Source organism: Siniperca chuatsi, linkage group LG13 (genome assembly GCF_020085105.1).
Source record: "Siniperca chuatsi isolate FFG_IHB_CAS linkage group LG13, ASM2008510v1, whole genome shotgun sequence".
NCBI lineage: Eukaryota > Metazoa > Chordata > Actinopteri > Centrarchiformes > Sinipercidae > Siniperca > Siniperca chuatsi.
Genome location: NC_058054.1, coordinates 15,247,347 through 15,266,471, shown reverse-complemented (window position 1 = coordinate 15,266,471; position 19,125 = coordinate 15,247,347). Strand labels below are relative to the sequence as shown.

At 39.2% G+C, this 19,125-nt stretch overlaps 1 protein-coding gene across 8 annotated transcripts in view; it reads right to left on the bottom strand.

The window, feature by feature from the left end:
- Nucleotides 1-19,125, bottom strand: part of tnr (tenascin R (restrictin, janusin)) — a 177,106-nt gene that overhangs the window by 17,602 nt on the left and 140,379 nt on the right. For all 8 annotated transcript variants that reach the window (XM_044219951.1, XM_044219952.1, XM_044219950.1 and 5 more), the window contains 3 exons: nucleotides 15,092-15,211; nucleotides 12,818-12,961; nucleotides 2,273-2,403 (listed from right to left, as the gene is read on the bottom strand). In XM_044219951.1, the coding sequence (XP_044075886.1) occupies nucleotides 2,273-2,403; nucleotides 12,818-12,961; nucleotides 15,092-15,211 (395 nt within the window). The remainder of the gene's footprint in view (nucleotides 1-2,272; nucleotides 2,404-12,817; nucleotides 12,962-15,091; nucleotides 15,212-19,125) is intronic.

Sequence of the window (19,125 nt, the reverse complement as noted above, 5' to 3'; positions counted from 1 at the left end):
ACTCTGTGTAAACTATAAAAGTCCATTATCTCTGTAAGAGTGGAAGCTGGCTGAACCAACATCCGACGTAAAGCTGCTGCATATTTTCAGCCGAGCCAGACGTCAAGTAGAGACGACCGGAGGAAAATCTCACAAGAAGCACTTCAATCCGCAGCAATCATTTCTGCTGAGTATGAGCGGTATGACTGATGTTATTGAACAATATAAATTCAAAATGTGGTACTTGTTGAGGCAGCTCACCGTTGTGAACGAAGATTTGAATATAATATAAAAGAATATGATAAAAGGTGGAAAGAAGAATAAAAAATTTAATAGATTTTGAAATCTTCTAACTGGGTTTGCAAGATACTCCAGCTCTTCTGTTTAATACATCAATTTAATAGGAAATTACTGTATGCAATTAACAACAAGGAACCTACATATAAACAGTGAACTGAAATCACAATTAGTCATTAGTTTTGCATTAAAAATAATGTCAAAGTGATTTTGTATTGAAATTTGTAAGTGAAATGTATTGTTAATCATTTTTTTATTATAAAAAGAAATATCACAAATGTTTCTTTTCCTTTCAGCCTCTGAAGGGGCGTGTTAGTGCAGCCCCGACAGGTGAACGAGAGACAAAGTAAATAAAGGGGCTAGAAACTGTAGCTTACTAGCTACGGGCCAAGAGGGATTTGTTTGCAGTGGTAATCACCAACATCTAAACAGAACGATATAACACTTGCAGCTAACTTTTTAACCTGTTTAATGTGCTGCAGCTGAGCAGCTAAGTAGCTATCTAGCCTGCAAAATGACGTTAGCAGACCCTTGTTTGTAAGTTAGACAGCTAAGTTTATTTGTAAGCTTAATAAGGAGGCGATTTTAGCAGGAAAGCTAATGTGGGTGGTTGTTCGAAGTCTGTGGCTCTGCTGTCTGGTTGTTAGTAAGTATGACCATCTGCCTATGATAGAACAGTACAGAACATTTTGATTGGTTGTATGAACAAAAGTTCATCATTCATAGTAAAATAGGGAGCGCCGTAATGAAACTAAACAGTATTAAATATTGATTTCTCCCTTTTGGGTACTGATTTGTATGCTGTATGTTTATGTATTAGGCAGATATGTATGCTGTAGGAGAAATTTCAGTTTAACTTTGCAAATTTATGCAGAGTCTTGGAAATGGCATACAACATTTAGATTTCATATTACTCTTATGTAAAAGCCATAATAGGCGGCTGTGGCTTGGTGGCAGAGCGGATCGTCCACCAATCGATCCTGGCTTCCCCGAGCCCACATGTTGAAGTGTCCTTGGGCAAGACACTGAAGCTCAAATTGCTCCCAAGGGCTGTGCTTTTGGTGTGTGTGTGTGTGTGTGTGTGTGTGTGTGTGACTAATTAGTTTGCTTCTTTGTACACATGAGCACTTGGCACCTGCCATCAGTGTATGAATGTGTGTGAATGTGATATACAAGCACAGTCCATTTACCATAATATTAATGGACAAATGATTCTTTAGAATCAAACCATTGTTTTGGAATAAGGATGAAAAGGCAGAATATGGGATCAACAGTATCAAGAAAGGAATAATTTCAAGAACAATGTTGCTGAAGTCTGTTTGCATTGGAAATAAGTGAAATCTATGTCTATCTATCTGTGTGTTCACACAGCTCTTACTAATGTGCTTCATTACCATTACTCAGCCACATCAAAAAGTTTAATCAAAATAAACAATGTCTCTACTGAGACACGTTAAAAGAAATATCTTTATTAGACAGGCAATTTCACTGCGAAGTTCCCTTTTGTGTGTATCAATCTGTGTGTGTCCCCAAACGCTTGCATGCTCCACATCAAGGGATTACATGATTGAAAGATAAAATTTGAATTTTGAAGTGCTTGTCATAAAGTTGTGATTCTGCATTAATTTTCTCTTCCTGAACATTGTTCAACTCTGGTATGATAAGTTGATTAAATTGGGAACATTTTCTACTTTCTAAATCCGAGAAGGGGTTTCAGTATGTTTCTACAATATCTGCAGAATTAAGTTTCTATTTTCAGGTGTGTGGATTAACAAAAATACAATTTATCTCTCTGACACAGGAAGTTTGCAACTGTAGCATGGGTACTCAACAGGATTTCCAGAACCACTAGATATGGAAACACATTTTGGCTGCAGATACAGAATGTTAACATACATGAAATTACAGTATATATGATATCAACAGTGTGTGTGTATCTGTGTGTGTGTAAGAGACAAAGTTGAGACACGAGAATTCAGCTACGTGCGCTACATACTTTTCGGCTGCCATCGGTTGACTTGTACGTGAGCATATAGTTGTCGATTTCTGCGACTGGCGGTTGCCAGGAGATGAGAGCGCTGCGGTGATTCACTTCACTGGCTGTCAGGTTCAGGGGTGTGTCCATGGCTGCCAGAAAGAGAGAAAATAAACATTTACAATGAATTTAGTGCAAAGCAAGGAACGTTTTCAGAATGTTTTCTACATCTACAACGCATTGCAATTCTGGAGGAGATGATTTGTCCGCCCACTTCTGCAAAACAGGGTCATTTTCATTAATACTCATTGTGTTTCAGTTTGTTATAGGTGGAGTGAGTCAATGTCTGGTTCTGAAGTAAGAAAATTGCTGAAGAAAATTTCACAGTTAACATGTTTAGAAACTCAGTGAGTTATTGTACATGTGAATGTGCCATGTATCACTCCCTTGCCTGGTGCAGGTGGGTAAATAAACTATATTTCCCTTTTAGGTATGCTTATGCTTTTGTGTGGTCTGAATTCCTGCAAACAATCTCACTCATGACACTCCAGCACAAAGTATCTTTGGACAAAATAACATAGATGTCTCATTACATGACGACATTTGAAGTTAGGTTACTGCTGAGGTAATTAGGCAGAAACTGTTGTTACTTTGCTGGTATTTTGCAGCCTTTGAGGAAGGTTTCACAATTTCAAGTCCCAAATTTTTAGCTGACAGCTATCAGGATTTGCAGAAATTGTGAAAGTGCAAAATCAGAGTCAAATGAGTAATTTGTTTTTCCATTTCTCACATTAGGTCAAATCAGTTAAGGCAGTGGTGTCAAACTCAGGGTTTCATGACTCTGATCCGTGGAAACAGGCCAAGTGCACTTTGTGCTGCTCTGCTGAGAGTATCCTCACTGCATAAAGGCAACAAAACCTACCAAAGGATTAACAAAATATATTTTAACATTTTCTTTGAGAAAAGCTTGAAATGTCATCAGGGACACCAGCTCGCACATTATTCTCATTCCTGTCATCTGGAAAGCACTAACCAGTTTAATAGTTCACATACACACACACACACTGTAAACACACACACACACACACACACACACACACACACACACATCATCATGTAACAAGGATTTGGATGCATTATGCACAGCGCAATTAGAAATTGTGTACTTTTATAAAATGTATCAGCTGTATAAATAATTTGTTATTGCTACTTTTTATTAAATTTTTAAGGTCACTGTAGTATTTTATTGTATTATTATCTTCCAAGTCAAGAACATGCAGGGCACAAGTATTTTATTAAATAACCTATCAGAGAGGTTTTATACATGGCAATAAACTGAACTGAATTCAAGATCTGGTGTCCTGCGGGCTTTTGATCATCTAATAGTTAATGAAGAAGAGCTGTGGATGACTCAGTATCAGGAGAGAAGTACCAGGCAATAATATCAGCAGCAGCAACATAATCATAGCCACTGCAGGCAGTAGAATTTGGGCCAAGATATAAATTAACAACCTGGAAATTAGACCCAAAATTGACCCACAGATAATCTGCAGGGTGGTAAATTTATCAGTCTGTCTTTGCAAACTCACAATATCAACACACACCTTTAAGGAGCTGACTGGCCAGGTTTTTTTCTCTTTCAGTGTGATGCTGCCAGTCTGAATCAAGATTCAAAGGATAAGGCTGACCTCATTACATATATTCGTACTGTTAACAAATCCAATGAAGAGACCATGTGCAAGACAATGTGTTAGCCTGTATCTCAATATTTCTTTTGATTTTTTAATGGATTTTTTGCCCGTGACAGTATAGAGATACAAGACATACTGGGTGATGACATGTGACAAAGGTTCCCTGTTGGAATTGAACCAGGAACATTGCGATTTCATTGTACACATCCAGTCTTAAACCACTTGACCATAAGGACACCCTCATCGTGGCATACTTTCTGACTGCCCTACTCTTATAGTGTATATATGTAAATTGGTAAAAACTGTACACAAATTAATAGTTTGATTTGTAAAAAAAATAAAATAAATGTTCTAACAACTCAGCTCTAGTTTTTTTTAAAGCAAATGTTACTTAAACTGGAGTAAATAGTGTCTCTGTTGGGAACTATTTTACACATTTGCAGATTAATACACTAGTGAGTAGCAGAACGGTGTATGTGAGATTTGACTCAAAATAAACCACAGTGCCCACATTAATTGTAATGAAGGAACATGTCATCTAGTGCAACGTTGCAATGTCATGCAACATACAGTACTGCATCTATAACACAGATGGATGAGCTATATTAGGCTTTGGCTAAACAGGAAATACTTGTAAATAGATTCTTAGTTTTGGTCTTTTCATGGGATTTGTTGATAATAAGAAACATATTGCCAGACTCATCCTTTAATGTGTGAGAACCAATGACACGCTAGATAATTTGGTCCTCAATAAAGGATGACAGCTGGAAACTAAACGTATAGATAAGTGCCATGAAACAAAACTTATTTTAAATATTACTATGGGAAAAAAGCTGATCATTTCGACTTTCTAAGCCATTAAAAGAAAAGATAGGAAAGAGAAAGCACAGGTAAATCATAAGAAAATACTCAAAAAATGTAAAAACTACAGATTAACAATGGGACATTCTTGCACATATACTGTAAATGTATTCCATGACGTGGGTAAAATCTCCAATCTTCAGTAATCCTTAATCCCCACAGGACGCAGTGAGAAGAGCAGCAAGACACTTTTCCATGTTTAGTCACAGAGTATCACAGCCTCAAAAGCATTTAAGCCCTTTATCAGCAAGCCCACCCAAGTTTTACCGCACATTACATCACACCATCCAAGTATATTCTTGGTCCCTGCCCAGCTTTAAACAAGGCCTGATTATAGTGCCTTTGTTGATACTTTAACCACATCACAAGGAGACTCACCTTAATTTCCCCACCTTACATCATCCTTTTTGAGTCAATATCTGATCTTCCGATATAGTAGCAGAAGCACTGACACGCTGTAACCTGATTTTAGTGTGTGATAGAAAATAGACGACCTTCTATTTTGAAAATCAGTTTCCTGGAGTTACATCATGACTCTGGGGCACATCATCAGCCAGTCACCGAACAACGCTTTGTGTAAAGGAGGCGGGGGCGCTGAAACAAATGAAGCGCTGCGCTTTGTGTGCTCTGCAATCCGACGTCACCGCTGTGAATATGAGATAAAGATATCTACTACATGGCTGTCTCTTTCTGTGATTCCCTCTGTTTGACTCTCTGGCTTTTCTCTATTTTGTTTTTCTTCCATTCAACACTATATAGTGAAACAAACATGGGCTTCTAAAAACAGCCTGAACTTTTAACTTCTCCTGAGGAATTGAGGGGCCAAAGGCTTAACTGTTAGCTAAATATCTAACCCTAAATTGAACCCAGAACTCACACAACTCTGCACACACAAAGAAAATTCACAACATCAACTCCACACATGCTCTTCTCGTTTAAATCCTTGTGTGCGCGCACATATGGAAAGATCAATGACAGCTCAGTAATTAACAGCATGTACCCGCCTTGATAACCTCCTGAAAGATGTGGGGTGCTTTCTCTCTGAGACAGTGATAGACAGGATCCACATTGTGTGACACAGGGATTGAAAGAGAGAGAGAGAAAGAAATGAGGGAACAAAGAGTGTTTTGAGAGGCTGAGTAGTCAGTTCGAGATAAACACAGATTGTGCTAAAATCCACTATGACGTGCCAATCTCCTCCTCTCCTGCACCTTCTCGTCTTTATTGACCTCTTCTGCATCTCATTTCTGCTTTTCCCACATCAACTTGGGGTCTTCATCTCCTTCACTATCCTTCTTATCTCCATTTGTGCTTCTGTTTTTCTCTTCTGTTCCTCTTCTCATCCTTTGTTCAGCTCCTCCTTTCCTCCTTATCTGACAGGCTGCCACTCTATCTCAATGTGCCAGAAAGTGAACAGAGTTTATCTTTTGTTCTTGTGCTCCCCTCGGATTGATGAACACTGTTGCTGCATCGTGTGCGCATGGGGGATAGATGAGAAAAGGAAGAGGCGGAAGGGGAGTTTTCAATTCATAGAAATGGAGGGCCTGCAATCACCATCATTTTACCTGTCTTTATTCTTTCTTTCTCTTCATTCTCCAATTAAATCCATCTCCTTGTCCTTTCTCTCCTTTGCATTAAACCTTTGAGCAGGTGAGCAGGTGTCGTCTAAGTTCCTGGCAGCTCTGAAGCTCTATCACCAAAAGCAAAGTTCTGAACAATGGGATTGAGATGAATAGGTTTGGCCACATCTAATGTCTCATTAACACATGGTGTAAACAATGCAAGAGGAAAAAAAGTAAACACACACACACACACACACACACATAGAGAAGCAGATGGGAAGGGCAGCATGGGCAGCAGCAATTTGTTTGTTGTAGGGAGACAAGAGGGAGGAAGTTATTCTTTTGGAGTGGATATCACATCTCTATGCCGATTTGCAAGTGAATGATTCTGCTTGAATAATGTGTGGGTAATTCATTTGTTTTTATGAAGTCAAATTTAACCAAATGCTACTTGGATAATAATGTAAAAACACTATCTTTGAAGTACAATTAAATTGCCCTTTTTTGTCTGCTACAGCATACATATGTGCTCTGTAAATCACTTGTCCCGTGTTCTCCTTTGAGAAAAAAAATCAGAAACCAAAAGGTAGAAATTTATATTTTATATTGTTGGGTTTCGTGATAACGTCCCCATGTTATTGCAATAATTCAACGGAACATAGAGCATTTGAACAACAACCATATTAGCTTTCCTGCTAAAGTTTCCATCTTATCTAACTTCCTAGCATGAACACACATCTTGTCCTGCACCTTAGCTTGCATTCCTGTGTGCACTGACGTGATAGTGAGCTGCTGTAACAAAAGAGTTTCCCCTCGGGGATCAATAAAGTATTTCTGATTCTGATTCTGAACAAGCGACCAAACAAACAAAGATGTTAATGTGGTCCTGACTCTTAAATACCACTGACAACACGCTGTCTGCACATGACATGTTGGCTACAGCGCAAGTTTGTTTACTTGGTCTCTCGTTCCCTACGGTGTATTACCAGCACTCTGGCAACCTGCCAGCTGCTGTCAATCAAACATAGACAGGGACACGCCCCTCCAGCCGGGTGAGACGAAAAGGAGCATTTCCCCAAAGACCTTTTTTCTTCCTTTTAATAATAAAAAACTGTAAACGATACATTTAAAAAACATGTTGACATTATTTTTAATACAAAAAGGGATGACTAAATGTGATCTCAGTTGGACAGTTGAACATCATGGACAATATTTACAAACCAAAACGAGCCAGACAAGCCATCTTTAATGCTGGTTACAAAGCTTTGCTCAGACAACACAGTTTGTTGAATTTTTCCTACAGGGTATGGGGCTGATTTCTGTCTAGGGAGCTTTTGAATGACAAGACTTCTTCAACCACTTCTCAGCTGTGGGTACCAGTCTCATGGAGTTAATAGACTGTAAGTCATGTTCAAGAACAAAGACCACACCTATTTAAGTAGGTGTGTCTAACGCCTTCCTCTCCGGTCTCAGTTCTCACATCCTTACCCCCCAAAACCCCCTTTCCTGCTTTCTCTCCTCCTCCATCTTTCTTATTGCATGAACCACAGGGGGCGCAATGAAGCTACGCTGTTTAATCCAGATATTGCCCACACCCACTCCCTGGGTTCCTCTTGTGAAACCTTCCAGCCAACACCCATCATCGATACCATTCGACCATCAGTTCATCCCCTAATGCTTGATCCTTATTTCATCCCACCCCTCGATATCCATCCCTCTCACCCCTCTGTCCCCGACCCTCAGGCATCCCCCCACCTAATATGTCATTCCAATAACAATAGAAAATGTAAAGCTTTGGTAGTTAAAGTAACAGAAGTAGCATATAACTCTACACACTTTATACTATAAATACTATAATTAATATACTATAAGGGATATTTTAATATAGTTGGAGGAGTTCCAAACATTTTACCATAAAACAATTAACAGCACAGATTTTATGGGGACACAAGTTTTAAAAGTACATTAAACCGTCAAAGACGCCTCAATTGCCTGAAGAATGAAGATTATGTTTCTGTAATTGCAGCACTCTCAGCATTTGGTGAACAACTATCAGCCAGAGCTCAGTGAAGCTGCCCGCAGCAAGGATCTCTGCTGCTTCAAAAACTTGCCAAGCACTTCTCAGCAAGTGGGCTCAAACACATCTGAGGGAAAAAAGTCCCGGTGCTGCAGCCTACAGGCTTATAGAGACACCCGTAGCAAAATCCCTTTTTTTCCAGCCCTATAGCTTAAATATCAGCCTTTGGCGAGCTGTCTTACTCTGTGTTGAACTCTTGAGGCATGGAGGCCAGACAACAAAACAACTCTCAGCTGTGGTTAAGAGGCTCGGGAATCAACAAAGAAACTCCGCCCCCCTCCAAAAAAAAAAAAAAAAAAAAAAATAAGACTGAATGGCTGAGGCAGTCGTGGCCACATTTTGATATGAGCTAGACTCATCCCTTTTTCTCCTCCTCTCCCTGTGCTGTGTTCAGCATTCATGTGGAGAATGTGGAGAAACCATGCTTCCCTAAAATGAGTAAGAAAAGTCAAAACCTGACAGCAAGAACTTTCACTGACCCTTCACCTTTTGTACATCATACCTTTACATTACATTTGCACAGGTGTTGTACAATACATGGACCAGAAAAAAATTACTCACAGTTAACAACTCCTTTCCAGATGTCATCCTTTAGTTTGTTAAGAAACCACTAACAGCAAAAAAAGAGATGCAGAGATAGAAAACTGTACACAAATACATATGGAGGCATTTTCCAATAAATGATAATATTCAATTATCATGCTGCTGGGTGAGAAACCGAAATAGCCTTGTAAGAAAGTTGGTCTGTGTTGGAGACAAGGAGGGTGGGTAAGATTGGTTATGTTGTTGTATGTTTTGTTGATTTAGGCTCACTTGCTCTCCGGAATACTTTTGTCTTTCAACCACTTATTTCCAACCTTACCACCAGTCTCAACAACTCAAGACTACTGGGAGTGCCGAAAAGCGCATTCAGCAGTCTTAAAATCCCCCTCCTTAATTCAGATGGCATTCTATCTGCATCCACTCATTTTTTAAATGTGCTCTATAAATAAATAGACTTGACCATTATTCAAGATGGATAAATGTTTACAGACACAGTCATTGAGCTACTCTCATGTCCTTCTAAATATGCATTTATACTGTCTATGAATGCATTGATGACCAGTAATTCCTAACTCTGTGGCTAATTAGACAGACAGAGGAGCAAACTGAGACTCAAAGAGTGAGAGGCCGATAGGAGCAGAGCAGCAGACATGTGGAGACATGGCAGACTCATAGCCGGAGTAGTTGACCAAACCAATCAATGGTCTCGTCCTCTCTCACAGCGGTTCACAATGTGACATTTTCCACTGGAGCGGAACAGCCTGAGAAATCAAGCTGTGTGAGCGGAACTGAAACAGGCTTTAAGATTTCAATTAGGAAGTTTAATTAACAACAGGGGAAGATCCCTCTGAATTTGGGGTTGACTAAGGCGCCCCCGCCTTAGTGAAATGAGGTAAAGCTTTGAAGAGCAATATCATTGAATACAACTATAAAATATCAATGTTATCCTATTTGAAGGCTATATTCTTGGACAACATAAAAATACATAGTAGAAGAGAGAAATACTGTAAAGGCTGAGACACCAGCATTGATGACCAGATTCAGCTGTGTACAACACGTTTGTTCTGTAATTACAGAATATATTTTAATAATATTGGTATAATTCAGGGAGCTCCTGCAGATGTCCCTCCTCTTGTATGGAGGAATTTGATCATAGCAAGAATAAATTTAGTCTATTCCACTCAGAGGAGGAGAGCACCCAACCGTTTGTTTGATTCAATAAGACATGGCTTTCAAAGCAAAACAAAATCCTTGTCCTCTTTGCTCGCTCCATGGTGCAGCCTACATCACAGCAATTTCCCAAATTCTTTTTATATGAGAGAGTCTTACCAGGGTGCATGTTTTTTTTTTGTTCTCTGGAGAAGCTGAGGTACATGACGTACTAGGCAGAGCATCTGTTTCCAAATTAGAATCACCTTAAACTGCCAAGAACATTTGTTTATGTATGAGTTACTATATGCATGTACAGCATTGACATGGTTGTGGGTACACCTAATTTTCCTGAGCCCCATTTATGTTTTGAAGTCTCTGCAGCCCAGAGTTTGTTTCTGTTTCGAGTAGTTTATCTCTTCTGCAGTGCAGGACAGCTAGCTCTGGTACTCCTTGGGGAATATGAACTCCTCTGCTGACTGAAAAGTTTTGGGGGTTTTTTCTGCAAGAACTGTAGAAAAAACTAAGTTTACAGAGCTGCAACTCAGCTAAACTGGAACAATTCCTTCACCCCTAACTTTCCTCACAATGAAGGTGAATATAATTAGAGAGGTGAAGCACGCAAAAGTTGAACAGAGAGTTCACAAGTTTAATCCTCCTGACGGCTTGTGTCTTTGACCATGTCAAAGTCTCTAGCAAGATACTGACCCTTGTGGCATATGTGACTAAGTTATTTCTAAGCAATTATATGTCATTCTTTTAGGAACAGACAGCCCTCTTCCCAAACAGGCACAGTAGGGTTGGTTGAGTTAGCAAAACACACCACATGCTACTGTTTTGGTATCAAAAGTTGAATTGTTAGACGAGAGAAATGCGGGCTCCTTCAGAGGAGACTTCATCGTGTCGACACAGAAAGTGACAACCTTAAACATAAAGAGCTGTTGTGGATAAACGAGGTAACAAGATGTGGGTGATGTTGTGAAACTTTGTTACTTAAAGCCTTGTTTGGCCATGAAGTGGATGAAAGTGTAACAAATGGGCTACAGGCTACTTACTCTAAAGTTGGACACAAAACAAATTGGTCGAAAACTGGCGCTAACAAAGACAGTAAATACCACAAACTATGTTTATCACCTGAAACATCACCAATAAAGCATGCAGTGCATAGTCTCAAACACCAGCAATTAGACCCATCCCCTGGAGCAAGCAGCAAGGCACTCAGATAAACACCCCCGCACCTCTGAATCTAATCAGTGACCTAATGTCTATTGTGATATTGTCACGACACAGGCAGTACTGGAGAAATTATTTGTTGTTATAGCTAGGGGAATTAATTAACACTAGAGGTGCCCAGATCGATCAGCTGCCGATCATTATCGGCCCATATTCAATAAAAATATGTGATCGGGATTAATGCTTTCAAAACACTGATCGCAAAAAACAGTGACGCAAACAATCTGAGCCAATTCTCAGCTGAGTTGGTGTCATTGTCGCATGCTAACTAACCTAAAGGAGCACTTCACCCCCAAAATTATTTGTATATCAATTACTCACCCCATGTTGCCTTGAATTCCTGAAGAATTTTTTTTCCTCACATGCCAGTGCCTCCACGTGAGCGTAGAATGAATCCAAAACACGCTATTCAGACTTGCTGAAGTTGATGGCGCTCCCGTTTTTAAAATAGCAAAACTATATCAAAACATCCATTTAAAAACTCTCACACAACTCGTGCAGTATAATCCAAGTCTCACAGGGCTCGACATTTACGCTTGTGATATCTTTATCCATTTTTCCGTGTTAAAAACAGTTATTGTTGCTAATTTGTTTGCCTCCGAAGAACGAGTGAGAGCCACTGCTCAGCGACTTGTTCAGCGAGCTAACCCAGTAGCACAAAAAGGCCAACAACAGCAGAGAGAGGCAGCGGGGAAACAGATTGTAGAGCCAGAATATTTTCACATCTAACTCGGTGAATTAAGGGTTTATTTCAACCAAATCAGAGTTGGTGATTGTTAGAACAGCGGAAAGACTAACCAAGACAGTTTTGGTGAGTTTTATTTTGTTTCTGTTGAGTTTGAATGAAGTGTGTTCTACAACGATCAGCAAGGTAAAATTACCGTTTCTTCAATGGAGTCTGGTGGCTTTGAGGAGAGCATAAAACGGCTGTTTCTTTTCACATCGAACTCAGTGAATTAAGGGTTTATTTCGACCAAACCAGAGCTGGTGATTGTTGGAACAGTGGAAAGACTAACCAAGACGATTTTGGTGAGTTTTATGTTTTTTCTGTCGAGTTTGAATTAAGTGTCTTTTGATGAGTTAACAAGGCAATTAAGCTGGTCTTCAGTGAAAGAGAGAAACTTGAATTCAGAAGGCGTACGGTTGTATTTTTTATTTATTTACATAAACCTGCTCGCACACATCTCCCAGCTGAAACGGGGGTTGGGTGCTTAATGTCAAGCCCTGTAGTCGTATGCTCAATACTTCCAAAAAAACTTGCTAATGAAATCATCCGCTGCCCTTGGTCAAGGACAATGGCAGGAGAATTCCTAATTAACATGCTTTTTTTTTGATGCGAATGAAACCGAGCACCCAGAGGAAACCCTCCTGCTGTGAGGTGACAGTGCTAACCGCTGAGTCACTGTGCCGCCCACTGTACTGACACCAGCTGAATAAAATGAGTACATACGTGTTTGGAGGTTGGTGATGACGGTGCCGCTGGTGAGGGGTCCTTTGGTGGCGTAGAGGGCTACAGAGTAGGTGGTGCTTGGCTTAAGGTTGGACAGCTGGTGCTCCTGCTTGTTGCCTTCCACAAGGAAAGTATCAGCTGTCACTAGAAAACAGAAGTAAAACACACATATATTTATATGTTAAGTACATTTTCACCATCTCATACATACATTTTGTCGAAATAGATGACATTAAATTGTATCTCTTGCACCTCAACATGGGAAAAGTGGCAGATTTGAATCACAAAGCCTGCACTGAAGGAAATCTACATTATTTATGCTTTTAGGGATATGAAATATGCTTTTGGGGACAACTCTGCAAAAATGAGCCACAATATTAATGTCTTTTGCTCTAAAACATGACTGAATACTCTGTAATATACCTGAAATACAACACTGAGAAAACATTCTTCATCACTGATCTTATCTAAGTGCATATTCCATTTGAAGGTATTTTAATGACTAATGTCTAGCTAGCCAGTTTAAATAAGGTGAATAAGAATAAATTACCATTCAATTACCAATCTGAATTTTCACTCATAAGAAACTGTCTCTGAATTGCCTGTGAAAAATTACTGATGAAGAAAATAATTGTGTAACATGAGCTCAAATTGACTATAAAAGACATATAATATAACTGCTGTAGTATCAATGGCTCAGGATCTTGTTGCGATAGAGAGTATTTTAATTTAAAGTAATAATGATGAGAACTGCATCAACTTGCCAATATTTCCCTTAGACTGGATTTGTTTGACTTGCCAACTGTGACATATTTGTAAACAGTGACAGTGATGCTAGTGAGAATATGGACAAACCATATTTTTTCTATGTTACACTATTAATCTATTTTATAAGAAGTCTGATTGACTGATACCATGATGGCTTGGATTTTATGTGGGTGTTCCTGGTTGCCAATAAAAATGTATTTTGTAATGCAGGACAATACTCGATGAAATATGAGATTTATTGACCTTGATTTAATACACTGACACTCAAGGGAATTTGACCACAACTTACATTGCACTACTCTAAACCCTGGCCGAGGCTGGTTTCCAAATGTGTGCCCAGCATATAGATACTGTCTCTGTATCTGAGATGATCTGGCTGCCGTCCAGTCAGTCAGAGTGTAATTTACACATTGACTCCAAGAGCTGAATAATACAGATTTCTCTGGGTAACTCCAGGCATGGCTTAGTCAGTGGGGTCATGTGCAAATGAGAAATATGCTTCCCATAACATTTTCTCAGGCAGTTTATAAAAGTCAGGGGAGAAAATAATGGTTGAGATCAAGTGTCGTTAAATGTTTGACTGGTGAGTTTAAAAACGTTGCAAAGACTAATGGCTGCCTACACAAGGTGATGTTTGTTTGAAAAATATGATTCCTTTGAAACTTTTTATACTTTCATATTTCAGCACTCTAGCTGTGTATATCAAGTAGCGTTAAGTTCTATCTGTGGCTGGCCTGCGTACTGTAACTTGGCAGTCATCCACTTGGTTAAGAGAGCGAATTATAAACTGACTGAGGGGCCAAGCAGTATGGCTATCTTTTACCTATCTGGATATGGTTGTCAGACAGCGAAGACATGGGTTGCATCAGAAACGTTTGCTGTGTTAAAACTGCAGTGTTTGTGTCAAAGCTTAGTAGTTCAACCAAGCATAAGGAACAGTTCTGAAAGCAAGACAAATGGGTCCATATTGCCTCGAAGGATCACACTGAAAACCTTGATGGTCCCATCTCCACACGCTGCACCTGAATGACCTAAAACAAATCTGTTTATTATGCTCTGACTCAGCAGTCTGATCTTACTGCAGTCAGTGCTATGACTCCATAAGATTTCAATCATTTAATTGCGCACCACGAAAGAAAGCTATGGTGCCTTTCAGGTTACAAAGGGCTTCATGAAACACTGACACATGTACAGATGACAGCATCAATAAATGTGTAAAAATGTGATTCAGATTCTTGTAAAATGAACTGGTAGCCAATGTAAGGAGAACACTGTGGTGGTGATGTGAGACAGACAGATTATCAGCTGAATTTTTCAGATTTTTGCAACTGTGCAGTCGTCACCCGACATCCCAGAAATCAAAGAGTAAAGGGAGTTGATGATTTTATCCAAATGACTTAATTAGCCTCCTTCTTGTCCTTTGGTGGTGGTTAATTCATCCATCCATTCATTGTCTAATAAACAGCTAATTAATGAAAGCTCTAGATGGCAGTTTTGACAACTCACCCTGGTTGTGTGTGAGGGTCAGCACGTAGTTGTCGACACTGGAAAGAGGGGGATTCCACCTCAGCAGAGCTCCTTGTGGAGTGATGTTTAGAGCTGTCAACTCGGATGGCATGTCCATCGCTAGGATTACAACACAACAAAAATATAAGCCCAATGTGTTGACAAAAACAACAATCAGTTTTCATGACATTTCCGAGAAATTTTCAGTGACATCTGGCTAATATGAAAGCTATGGATCACACCCTTGAACTACTAAGGTCCGCTCACTGCAGGACATGTTGGCTATACATTAGCATAAATATATTGGCAAAATTGTCAGTTTTTCTTTATAAAATGAATTCAAAGTCTTCAAATGTCTTTTGTTCAATTTAAAATGATACAAAACAGGGAAAAGCTTTTCCCAACATTGCAACACTGCTGCCTGAAAAACAAAAATTATCAAAATAGTTGCCAATTAATTTTATGTTTATAGACGATCGATTATGATCGATTAATTGCTTCACATCTATTAATAATAAAAGTCTGGAAGGTTTGCCGCATAACAAAGCTCTTGACTTGCCCTTATCTGCTGGGCGCTCTTTCATTTCCCATCAATTTGTTCCCAGCAAAAGGAAAATAAAACTGTTTCAGAAAAAACACAATTCGTCCGAACTTTTTGGCTCATTTCCCAGGTATTTTAGAAAACTACTCTACCATGTACACAAACTATGCTGTGTCATAGCTTTCATGTGCAAGAGGTTGTCATTTTGTACACAGTGGATTGCAGTACAATTGCAAAGAGACGAAAAATATCAATTACATCTAAACAATTTTTAAATAGAGTACTATTCGAATGGAAAACCATTATTCAACCCACATCTGAGTTATAATTATAGAAACCCAGACACAGAAGAGCTTTGCATTCATACTGATTAGTAACGACTCTCTTTCCCATTTTGATCACTGTTTTCTCAATTCTAACACACATCAAAGAGAAATTATGCAGTCAAAAAGGCTGTAGAAAGTCTCAGATATTCTCCTGAGCCTACTGTTTCCCCACACGCTTCCTAATTTCATTCTCAGAGTGCTGGACATGCCAAAATTGAGTTTGAATTTAATTATACCTTTAACCTCAGTGTTTCAACCCCAATTTCTCCTCAGGCGTGTTATTTTGGCACGGCAGAGAGCGTGGCAGGAGAACACAGAGCACCGCATGTGTTCCAATGCTCTGCCCAGATGAGGTAATTAATATTGCCCTGCCCTCATCAGAATAAAAAAAGAATTGTGCTCATTAGCGCCAAAGTGAGTTTGAGTCTTTCGTATCGCTGCGATAGAACAAACCTGATTAAAATCATTACTTTAATTGCAAAAAGGTTTAAGTGAATTTAATGGAGGCTTGCCAAGTCAATTAGATTGGCAATGGAGATGTAGTAGAGATGGCCAAAAAATAAAAAATAAACAGGTCATCCTCCTTCATCAGGCCCAGTGATAATCCAATCATCACTCTCCATTTCCTGATTGCACCGGTGAATCACAGGCTTGAGCAAACTACGTCATGCTTGCACTCGGATCTGTATCTGAAAGTCAAGCCCCAGTGCTAAAGATTATGTTTGGATTCAGGACAAGAGAAAAGGTTTTGAAAAGAGAAACAAAGGCTGCTCTGGGACTATAGTGTGGGGCTGATGGGAAGCTTCGCACAATTAATCCTCAAGTGTCAGCTGCCAAAAAGCACTACATTTACATGCTATATTGCCAAAATCTACCCAGGAACACAGGAAAGTCTGGACATTCAGATAATGATCATGTGAATTTGGCCACCTTTTCCAGTAATAACCCGCTGTTTCCACAGAACAATAACTATAGAGCAAAAACCAAGTGTTACAATAAAACACACACAAACACTGGTATGATCCTTCCACATTGATATAAAAACTGTAACGGTCAAGATGAGTTCTTAGTCTCTTAGCTTCTAAAGCTAATTGTAGTGTTTACCAAGGATGTCTTTGAGGGGGTCAAATGGGCCAAGTCGTACTTTACTACAGGATCAATGCCCAAGGGAGGCAATAAAGAACATTGTGAAAACTGTACAACTGGTGAATGCTACAACTACTATTAAATATGAGAATTGATATTAGACATATTCTTTTAGATACTTTTTGATTGCTCTAAACCAAAGCATTTTTGGGTAATAATTAAATCATATGGATCCAAAATAGAGTGATCAACAACACCCCTTTGTTTCACCAGAGTTTAACTGTGCCACTGAATTCTGTATTTCTGAATCTAGAAAACCAGACCAATTTACTGTAGCTCACATTTAGTGATAGCTTCATTACTGTGATACTTAAAATGACTTATTTACATTCAAAGATGGAATAATATTTCGTGGTGAATTCTATGTAGTTGTCTAATGACAAGCACCTAGTAAGTCACATCTGATAATTGAAGCTGAAGGTATCAGATATTATCTAACTGATGTTGAGAGCTCTCAGTCTCCTCTTTGGCTGCTGAGTGTTAGCAAATGTTAGCTTCACAGAATGACAGAACAAGCTGCTGCTCAGCTTTGAATGTCCAAAGATCCTGATAAAAGCGATAAAGATATTGATGTGATCATCTTAGTATAACTGAGTGATTCTGACTATGATGTTGGCTAGCTTTAGCTGTCGGTCTGTACTCCATTGCTAACTAAGTACAATGTACTGAGCTGGATTATATCAACTCCAGCGCAGTCAGCCAACGCAAGATTGTTTATTGACCGACAGACTCATCACTCTGATGGTCTTAAGCAATTCCTTCTAACTTCTTAGACATCGAAAGAGTGCTTTTCCTGGTCTAACAAAACCTTTTTGGCCGAGTGTACAGACACCAGTTTGCAATGCACGTTTGCTAGGTAACAGTTTTTGTAGTTTGGCTAACTCACAAAATAAATGTTGATACAGCTTATAAGCCTGCTAACAGCTTTGATTCTGGCCTTGATTTTATGGGAGAAAATTGAGCACAGGAAGGTTATAGTAACATTTTAGGAGGGGCACTGTTGCAGACCCTGTTAGTGCTTAAATAACAGTCAAGTTTTCTTCAGGTAAATGTGTTTAATTACATTAAATCACATCTGAAAAACATCTGGAAAAATCTTTCAAACTGACTATTTCTGCTTTGCTGAATATGGTTTGTAGGGACACCCCTGCTGTGAGGGTTGGCCATGAGAACAGTCTGCTTTGTGCTGTGTTTGTGGCCATTATGTAGACCAGACTGCAGCAGACAGTACTGTTAGTAAGATACACTGGGCCATTTTACTCCCCAGTCTATCTCTGCATCCTTACTGTGGAAGCTGCTGCCTCGCTGTACAAAAAAAGCAGGTTATCAGTGTGTGAGTGTGTTCTCCATATTAACCCCACAGCTACACTGGATGTGTTTGTGGCACAATACAGATACTTAATGGGGGACAGCCACAGCCACACAAACATGATACTGCAGCACCAGCTGCTTTTATGCTGCATGTGAGCTGCAGTGCCAAAGCTACAGGGACACTTTTCAATGCTGAGTCTACATTGTGAATGTACTGTATGTGTAGGTAAAAATGCTTGCTAGTACATTTATTTGAAAAGTGAGACATGACCAATCATTACACCCAATCAGTAGGCAATGATTAGTTATTGGTGTTGTGTCATTTAGGACCTGAACCTGAAGGATTCATTAAGTAAATGACTGTTATGTAGATTCTCGGAAGTAATCATTAGCATTAACATTAACATAACAGTCTGCTCTTAAGTGTGAGAAATGTGTTTCTCTGAGCGTGTGCTCCAGGAGAACTTTGCATTATTAGAATCCTTTATTCAGTGTAATTCAGGAACTACTTGTTAGTTATTAAATCATTGGCAGTTAGTTGAAGATTTGCTCATTACCTGTTAGTAACTACTATGCCTTTTTGTTAAGTATTAGTAAAAAATAATAGAGCACTTGGTTTGAATGACTGGTGTTGCACCTTTAATTGATCATAATGTAAGTGGTCTCTTGCAGCATTAAATTAGACATGAGACTGTGACATGTGTGGCAGA